The sequence below is a fragment of the Squalius cephalus genome (assembly GCF_949319135.1).
Source record: "Squalius cephalus genome assembly, chromosome: 24".
Taxonomy (NCBI): domain Eukaryota; kingdom Metazoa; phylum Chordata; class Actinopteri; order Cypriniformes; family Leuciscidae; genus Squalius; species Squalius cephalus.
The window spans coordinates 9,467,763-9,477,637 of NC_137145.1; the positions used below are offsets into that span (position 1 = coordinate 9,467,763).

The 9,875-nt window shown below is 48.3% G+C and overlaps 1 protein-coding gene across 1 annotated transcript; it reads right to left on the minus strand.

Moving 5' to 3' along the window:
* Positions 1 to 8,512: 8,512 nt before the first annotated feature.
* LOC307152135 (olfactory receptor 1500-like) lies at positions 8,513 to 9,502 on the minus strand (the record flags this gene model as incomplete). The annotated part of the gene is made up of 1 exon (XM_079860543.1): positions 8,513 to 9,502. The coding sequence occupies one exon, from the start codon at positions 9,500 to 9,502 to the stop codon at positions 8,513 to 8,515; it is 990 nt and encodes a 329-aa protein (XP_079716669.1).
* Positions 9,503 to 9,875: the final 373 nt, after the last annotated feature.

Sequence of the window (9,875 nt, forward strand, 5' to 3'; positions counted from 1 at the left end):
TGGACGACCCAGGGGGCGGAGCTTCATGAGCTCGCGCTCAGTCTCAGGAATGATGATAATATCAGAAACTCTCAGTAACGGTGTTCATTTCGAGTCGGACAATAATGCCTACAGAGTCAGAGTGCTGTATAGAGATGAAACAGGTATAGTTTAGTAGTTTAATTACAGTTATTATAACGTATTTGTCATCTGCTTGTATGTATCCATTATTTATTAATAGCCTACAAGTCTGCTGTTTCGGACCAGGTCCGAATGATGATCAAACATGTACTGATGAGTTTAATAAAGTTTATTGTACATCACACAAAAGATGAAGCGTCAGTTTTACTTCAGAAAATCACCGTAAGAGCTGAGTAAACACAGTAGGCTAAGTTATAAGAAGTGCGCAAGTAGCCAGTAGAGGAGCATTCCTGTGGGCGGAGGTTAGTCAAAAAACGGTTCTAGTGACATCACTAAAGAAGGAAGTAGAGGGGTGTAGTCCAAACGAGCCGTTCACTGTAGTCGACTTCTGTTAAATAAAATATCTCGCTTGGCATTGAACTTTGAGCTTTATAATTTTACAGATATTATTTATGCTCTAACAGCAACATTACACACTAACTAAAGTTTGAAACATGGGATCACGAAGAACGGGACCTTTAAAAGAAATGTCTTTTCATTTCATAGTATGTATAAATACATTTTTCATTAATGTATTTTATAACAATACAAAGATTTGTGTTTTATTTGTTCCCCTAGTCCCCCCCCCCACTATAATAATAACTATAAGAATAACTTTTGCTGCTGAATTATCCACTAACCTCATTTATAATAATATTTTTGCCATAGATTATGAATATAGCCTTCTCTTACTCTAGCTGTTTAAATCTTTGCAAATAAATATCTTCTGAAATTTGTTTTGACAGAGATGGTTGGTTGTTTTAATTTTTCAATTCCTCAGAAAATGGCCCGAGATGTTTTAAAATCTTATAAAACTGAGATGTTTATACAGTAGTTCAATTTTTACAGTATACAAAACGATCGTCCAGACAAGATGATCATTACCACAGTATTATATTAGTATTAATACTAAAGTCCTCTGATTTCATTTTCAATACAATCAAAACTGAGATGCAAGACGGCAAGTTGCATTTTAATGAAACGAGAGACCGCTTCTGTGGTGATACTAGATGTGTGCTGTGTTATAATGTGTTGCTATTGACGACGGTCATATAATTTAATGTTTATTCTTTAAAAAAAAAGTGCATAGAACTGCTCATTTTATTTGTTGTTTGTTGATTTTCAAATATACAACTTGTTGAAATGTTTTCAGTTCTCTTACGAGAGGTCTCTCGTATTGCGTAAGGTTAGCTTACGCATCGGGAAAGTCTTCTTTCTTCGAGATCTGAAGCCAAAAAATTATCCTTAATTTTGTATACATTGTCAACGCAGTGCAGCAGCCGACAGACCTAGGCAGGCTGTATAAGCGTGCTCATTGGCTGCTCGGCGGCAACTGCTTAAGCCTATCGGTGAGCGCTCTGAACGCGGCAACCAATGAGGGCGCTTCGCGCCCTCCGCACCCTTCTAACCGTCAGAATGGGTGTGGCCAGCGTGTATATATTCAGCGCTCATAGGCTAAAATTCTGATTTTCTTGTCTTCAGCGACGCTCTTCGCATCGCTGGATCTTGAGAGCCGCCGCCGTTGAAACCAGCGACCAGCAAGCTTAGGACAGCGCCTGAGGAAGCCGGCCGTCTTCGCCGCCTTCAGCCATCCGTGCCTGCTACGCTATCCGGCGACATATCCTTTACATTATTACTGTTTCTGTGTGTACTCTAAAAGAGCACGAGGCGTTTTTGTAAAAACGCCTCGTTTTTGCGGCTCGTGCCGCGCCCCGCTCAGCAACGGAGACCGCCACCTCTCTGCGCTCTCCGCCTGGGCCGCGGGCACGCCGCCACCGCACTCTCCGAGTGCGAAGAGCTTTCAATGTCGACCCTGCGGGCTCGACTTGAAGCTTTCGACCAAGCTGTCGCTCCGCCTGTCCCTGCCGGGCCGCGCAATAAGAAGCGCCGCTCGCAGCGACCACCGGAGACTGTTGTGACTGAGGAGCTCGCCGGAACCTCTCCCTCGAGCTCTCTCTCGCCCTCTCCCTCCCGGCCGCTCAACCGCCGGCTCTGCCCGCGCCGCCGCCGCGTCAGGAGATGAGGCGAATGTGATATATACCCGTACTCTCCCTCTGTTCGAGCCGTGCAACTACGCCGCTCACAAGGGATGGCAGAAGCGGACGGTCTCGGAGCGAGTTTCCTCTCCCTCTGTTCGAGCCGCGCAAACTGAGCCGCTCACGAGGGATGGCAGGAGCGGACGGTCTCGGAGCGAGTTTCCTCTCCCTCTGTTCGAGCCGCGCAAACTGAGCCGCTCACGAGGGATGGCAGGAGCGGACGGTCTCGGAGCGAGTTTCCTCTCCCTCTGTTCGAGCCGCGCAAACTGCGCCGCTCACAAGGGATGGCAGGAGCGGACGGTCTTGGAGCTCTCTTTACGTTACAAGAAAGCTACTCCGTCCTCGCGCGTCACTCACCGGTGAAAGGGGAACAGAGTGTTTTCGTCCCGCCGTGGCCTGGACTATAACCTCCATTCTCACACATTTCTCAGTCCCCTCTTAAGTTCAGGCGACTGGAATTGTTACTATTGCAGTATACGAGCCTGTTATAAATACACGCTCGCCTGCAAGCAAACGCCGTCACAAGACATGATGACGCTAACCGAGTACTGATGTATTCTCCCCTGTGGCTCAGTGGCGGAATCCTAGACTGTCAAGCTAGAGACCGGGGTTCGATCCCCGCTCTCGCGGCAGTAAAAGTTTATGCTGTTCGCCTCTCCGAGCTCGCGGCCAGTTTTTCTTACATACAGAAAACAAGCCCGCTCTCTCCCTCGTTGGGCCGCGCAGATTGCGCCGTTCAAGGGATGACAAAGCGGACGGTCACGAGCAGCGTTCAGCGTGCGCGCCTCACTCACCGGCGAAAAGAGAAGAGAGTGTGTTAGTCTCGCTACGGCTGGACAACCGCCAATCCTCACACATTTCTCAGTCCCCTCTTAAGTTCAGGCGACTGGAAATATTACTATTGCAGTAAACGAGCCTGTTTTAAACACACGCACGCCTGCAAACAAACGCCGACGCGACACATGAGGTCGCTTTTTATATGCTCGCGCTAACTGAAAGCTTATGTGTTATCCCCTGTGGCTCAGTGGCAGAATCATACGCTTTCATGCGAGAGATCCGCGTTCGATCCCAGCTCTCGGGGAAGAAATAAATTTATGCTGCTTGCTTCTCCGAGCTCGCGGCCAGTCTTTCTTACTTACAGAAAGCGAACCCGCCTCTCGCACCACACCTTCTCAGGGTGCTCGAGTATTTTTGAGCGTCTAAACACGAGAGAAGAAAAGACGGTTAAATCCCGCAGCCCTGCGGCTGGACCACCGTCGAAGCTTAACGCTCTGTCAGTCCCCGTTGCCACGGCTACTGCAGCTGTTTACCCCGCAGTCAACGAGCCGGTATCTACCCGCTCGCCTGCGCGCATCCGCCGTTCTCACGGCAACCCAGAAAAATTTCAAAAGAGCATATGTCTGGTTGCACGGCTGACGCCGTATGTGTTTCTAGTACAGTGAATGTGCCCACGTTCTGTGCTCACCCCTGTACACAAGCACTATACATCCCGTGTCTCTCACAGAGCCCACTCTCATGAAGCAGGCAAAAGCCGCTTTAGTGTTAAAAGTAGGTCACGTGTCCACTTCTCCGTGCCCACACCTACTCACTGCCCGCTCTGTCACACGGCCTCGCACGACCGGTCATGTTTTAAATGTAAGTCCTGTGCCCGCCCTCGAGCGCTCACACATACTAACTACATTTTCGCCCCGACGCCGACATCGCGCGTCGCGCCTCACACTATATGTTCCCCGTCCAAAGCCACCGGGACACTGTGTGTAAAACGGCCAGCTATCGCTACGTGCGATCCGCCGTATCTAACCACCAAGAGCGCGCGCGCTGCGCCCGCCCCTGAATGTAAGTCCTGTGCCCGCCCTCGAGCGCTCACACATATTAACGAACATTTTCGCCCCCGACGCCGCCATCGCGCGTCGCGCCTCACACTTTATGTTCCCCGTCTAAAGCCACCGGGACACTGTGTGTAAAACGGCCAGCTATCGCTGCGTGCGATCCGCCGTATCTAAGCACCAAGAGCGCGCGCGCCGCGCCCGCCCCTCCGTTTCGAGCTCTCGAGCCCGCGATGCGCGGCGATCGGAGCCCGGAGGCCATTCTGCCCCTGGCTGCACACGCAAAAGCGTGGGAAACTATTCCAGGCGCATCAGAACGGGTGCTAAGCACAGTAAAACAGGGCTATACTCTGCAGTTCGCTCGCCGCCCTCCGCGCTTTCAAGCGCGTATCGAGACCAGAGTGAATGGGGAAGTAGCACATCTACTTCGAGCAGAAATAGCTACACTTCTGTGCAAAAGGGCTATAGAACCGGTTTCCCCTTCCATGAGCGAGTCGGGCTTTTACAGCCGTTATTTCCTCGTTCCCAAGAAGGACGGAGCTCTCAGACCAATTTTGGATCTGAGACGTTTGAACAAGGCTCTTATGAGAAGACCGTTCAAAATGCTCACAACCAGACAAATTCTCGCGCAAATTCGCCCGAGGGACTGGTTTATATCTCTCGATCTAAAAGACGCGTGCTTTTCAGATCCTGATAATACCCCGTCACAGGCCATTCTTGAGATTCGCCTTCGACGGTCAGGTATATCAGTACACGGCCCGCCTGTCGACACAGCGCGCGCGCTGCATTCGACGCCTGGCCGCGTCCCTCCGGCCGGGCAGCACCGTACCTCTCAAAACATTTCAGAGGTTACTAGGTTGTATGGCCTCAGCCGCAGCAGTGCTTCGGCTGGGCCTTTTACGAATGCGCCCGCTACAACGCTGGCTGAATGCCCGAGTGCCTCACAGAGCATGGGCTTCCGGCGGTATCCGCATCAGAGTGACTCAGAGCTGCGTTTCAGCTCTGAAGCCCTGGTTAGCGGCCGACTGGTACCAGCGGGGAGTGACAATGGGAGCTATCTCACACCGCAAAGTTATCTCGACGGACGCTTCCACCTCAGGCTGGGGCGCTCTGTTCGAGGGCAAACCGGCTTTTGGCCTGTGGTCAGACCGGGAAAAATGCCTCCACATAAACTGTTTGGAGATGATAGCGGTCGAGAACGCGCTCAGGCGCTTCCTCCCATTCATACGGGATCACCATGTGCTAGTCCGCTCGGACAACACGTCCGTGGTATCCTATGTGAACCGACAGGGCGGTGTCAGATCCAGGAATCTGTGCAGGCTGACAGAACGCCTTCTCGTGTGGGCTTACCGCTCGCTGCGCTCGCTGAGAGCCGCGCACGTGCCGGGCCACCTGAATGTCGGTCCAGACAGACTGTCCAGGGACAACATTCCCCCGGGAGAATGGTCTCTGCACCCCCAGACAGTCCAGTTTCTCTGGCGCCTATTCGGCAGAGCGGAAATCGACCTCTTTGCGTCGAAAGACAATGCTCAATGCCCGAAGTTTTATTCGAAGAGCGAGGACGCGCTGTCCCAGACATGGCCCAGCCTCCCGCTGTATGCTTTTCCTCCGATCTCCCTGTTGCCACAGGTCATTTCGAGGATCAGAGAAACGCACCACTCAGTGCTGCTTATAGCCCCGCGATGGGAAAACCAAACTTGGTACCCAGAGCTAGTGAGGCTGTCGCACTCACCCCCATGGCCGATCCCGGTGAGAAAGGATCTCCTCTCCCAAGCCGGTGGATCGATCTGGCATCCCCATCCAGAGCGCTGGTCGCTGCATGCATGGGTGATCAACGGATACCCGTTGACCTGTCAGAAGGGGTCGTGAACACGATCACACAGTCGAGAGCCCCCTCCACGAGACGGCTCTACGCGTCTAAATGGTCGGTGTTTTCTAAATGGTGCGCTACTAAAAACTTGGATCCGCGCGCATGCGGGGTCCCGCGGGTGCTCTCCTTCTTACAAGAGCTGTTGGAAAAGGGCAGATCCCCTTCCACGCTCAAAGTATATGTGGCCGCTATTGCAGCGTTCGCTGAGACGACGCGCGGCCGGGCAATGGGAAGGAATGAGCTCATTATCCGCTTCCTCAGAGGAGCTAGACGGATGAATCCCCCGCGGCCCCCCTCGGTTCCCTCGTGGGATCTGTCCTTGGTCCTAGCGGCCCTAGAGGCTTTTCCCTTTGAACCGCTTGAATCCGCGGATCTAAAGTATCTGTCGCTTAAAACCGTTTTTCTGATAGCTCTGTCTTCAGTCAAACGAGTGGGTGATTTGCACGCGCTATCTGTTAGCCCTGCATGTCTTGAGTTCGGGCCGAATGACTCGAAAGTCATTCTCAGACCGAGACACGGTTACATCCCCAAAGCGATTGGAACCCCGTTTAGGGCACAAGTTATGTCCCTCTCGGCTCTGCCAGCATCCGACAGTGGGGACAGTGATAACCTCCTATGCCCTCCGGGCGCTGAGAGTTTACATCACGCGCTCCGCCGCTTTCAGGCGTTCAGAGCAGCTCTTTGTTTCCTTCGGCGGACGCACCAAGGGTCTTGCCGCCTCGAAACAGAGCTTGTCCAGGTGGATAGTGGACGCGATAGCAGCAGCTTATGCCTCCAGACACCTGCAGTGCCCTCTGGGCATCAGAGCCCACTCCACTAGAGGCATGGCCTCGTCGTGGGCCTGGTCCAGCGGAATTTCTAATCACGGTATTTGTATGGCGGCGGGCTGGGCCTCCCCATCAACATTCGTGAGGTTTTATAACCTGGAAGTTCCTGCCCTACAGGCAAAAATACTGTCAGCATAAGTGACATGTATGCTCTGCCCATTTCTCGTGTGCAGACTACGTTCATATGCTGGCGCTATTCTGGTACTATACTCAGGGTGAAGTGTTTGACTCAGACCGGCTGATCCGCTCTGTTTCCTATTTCCCGTTACGCGCTGTTGTCGGTGCTGGCCCGCGCTGCTGGCCGCCCGTATTATTCTCTGTCGCGCGGGAATTTTTCCCTTCATGTGAGACCGACTATGTCGTTTTTCTCCTACCCTTATGAGTGCTTATGTACTGTATGGGCTCGCTCTGCCGGCCCTACTGTTTGTACTGTTATATGTTTATAGACCGGCCGCGCCGCTCTATTTCATATGCTGCATGAAGTGCCTGTACTGCGCTGGCCCGTCTCTCCGACCGGCCACATTTCCCAGCAGAGTGTTTTCCCCGGTTTCCCTGGGATTCATGGGCTGGATGCTCGGCGCACACGGCGTTGACAAAGGGTTCCCGATGCGTAAGCTAACCTTACGCAATACGAGAGACCTCTCGTAAGAGAACGTACTCGGTTACTAATGTAACCTCGGTTCTCTCTAGAAGAGGGAACGAGTATTGCGTAACCTGCCGTGTCGCGCCACGAGCTTTTGCGCTTCAGACTGCGAAAACCAGAATTTTAGCCTATGAGCGCTGAATATATACACGCTGGCCACACCCATTCTGACGGTTAGAAGGGTGCGGAGGGCGCGAAGCGCCCTCATTGGTTGCCGCGTTCAGAGCGCTCACCGATAGGCTTAAGCAGTTGCCGCCGAGCAGCCAATGAGCACGCTTATACAGCCTGCCTAGGTCTGTCGGCTGCTGCACTGCGTTGACAATGTATACAAAATTAAGGATAATTTTTTGGCTTCAGATCTTGAAGAAAGAAGACTTTCCCGATGCGTAAGCTAACCTTACGCAATACTCGTTCCCTCTTCTAGAGAGAACCGAGGTTACATTAGTAACCGAGTACGTTCTTTTTGAACATTTTCATCTCATTTGAACAAAACTTTGAATTTTGGTCACTATAATCGTGATATGAAATTTTCACACCGTTTCATCTCTACGTCGAACGTGACTGACTGAAGGGGAACCATCTTTCTATATCTATAGTCTTTGGTAAGAATCTAGCTCAGTAATTCATAGCTCAGCAGGACACTGTCATGTGCATCAATTATCAATGAATAATATTTAACTAAAATTAAGTGTGACATTATTTGAAATTTACCAGTTCGATAATGTGACTTTGACTAAGAAGTGAGTAAATGATCACAATTTTAACTAGCATTTGCTTTTTAAAATTTTTTTTTTATGAGAAATACTAATGAAAACATGTAAATCATTCGTAGCCAAGACCTGTGTAAATAAAATAATAGAACATATTACTAATAGTAATCTAATGAAACAACCAAAACTGCATGAACATTTATTAGGAAATGTATGGTTTATTTATAATTAAAATATATTAGAGTTTATAAATGTGCCTGCAGTGTGACAAATTAAATTTCCTGTTCTGAGGTATCACATTACATGCTGTTTAAATGCATTTACAATATTTGTTAATATAGTTATATATCTAACTATACTACTAACTATTTTAACAAATATTGTAAATGCATATAAACAGCATGTAATGTGATACATAAGAACAGGGATAGGCAGATGATTTCATTTAGAAATAGTTAACCTATGTACTTTTAGACTCATCCTGTTTCTCTGGACACACCATTTGAGAAAGAACTGTCTGACTTCTTTGATCCTGATGCAGTAGATGAAGGGGTTCACTAGTGGTGGAAGCAGACTGTAGAACATGACCAGGGCGATCCTCTGACTGCTGTTTATCTGAATGCTCGGGATGTTAGAACTGGAGTAAACAATGAAACGTGGCACATAATAGATAATAATGATAGTCAGCTGTGTGGTACAGGTAGAAAAGGCTTTCACACGACCCTGTGCATTTGCTATTCGAAGCACAGACACCAGGATACATACATATGAAAAGATGATAAAAGAGAATGGCCCGAGAAGCACAAACATTGCTACACCATAGGTAATGAGTTTCTGTTGGCTGACATCTGCACAGGCGAGCTGGTTTATAGACCCAGCGTCACAGAAGCAATGAGCGATCATATTTGGCCCACAGAATGGCAGTTTCACTGTTTGCATTAAGGTGATGGTTGGGGCAATCATTGCAGTAACCCAGGAAAGCCCTATTAAAAGTCTCATAGTGCGGTTAGTCATTAAAACATGGTATCTTAGTGGGTAACAGATCGCCAAGTACCGATCTAGAGCCATGATCATCATAATAAGAGAGTTTAGGGTCCCAAAATAGTGAATCAGCTGCCTTTGAAACAGACAAACGTTGAAGGTAATATAACCGTCATTAAACCAGTAGCGAGAAATGACTTTTGGCAGAGCAACTGTGCAAAAACCAATATCAGACAAGGACAAACTCAGCATGATAATATACATAGGCTTAAAGAGGCTGCGTTCAGTCACAAACAGGACCACAATGAGAGAGTTTCCAGTGATTACAGCGATGTAGATGCAGAACAAAAGTGCTGCCATCAGGCTGTAGTATTCGGGCTGAAGTCCAGGGAAGCCCACGATGAAAAACTCGGTTACAACAGAAGCTGCGGTTTCGTTTACCTGTGACATACTAAAACATACAGTTAACATCTGTTTACAAAAGAACCAAATGTATCTGCCTTTTACACATGACATACCTTGTAAAAATGGCTTTGATTTACTAATTTGATTTGCTAATAAAAAAAATATATATATTAAAATTAAAAGTTAAGTTAAAATTAAAATTATTAATTTAAAGTTAAAATTATTCTTGGCAACATTTAAAAATACAATATAATAATGATAATATACAATTATTTAAATAAAGTTCACCTATGAAATTAAATTATAAATGATTGTAAATGATAAAATATATCATTTATAAAACATTTTTTTCATAAAATATACATTATTTATAAAACATTATTTAGTTATTAATTAATTAATTTAAAATTAATTAAGA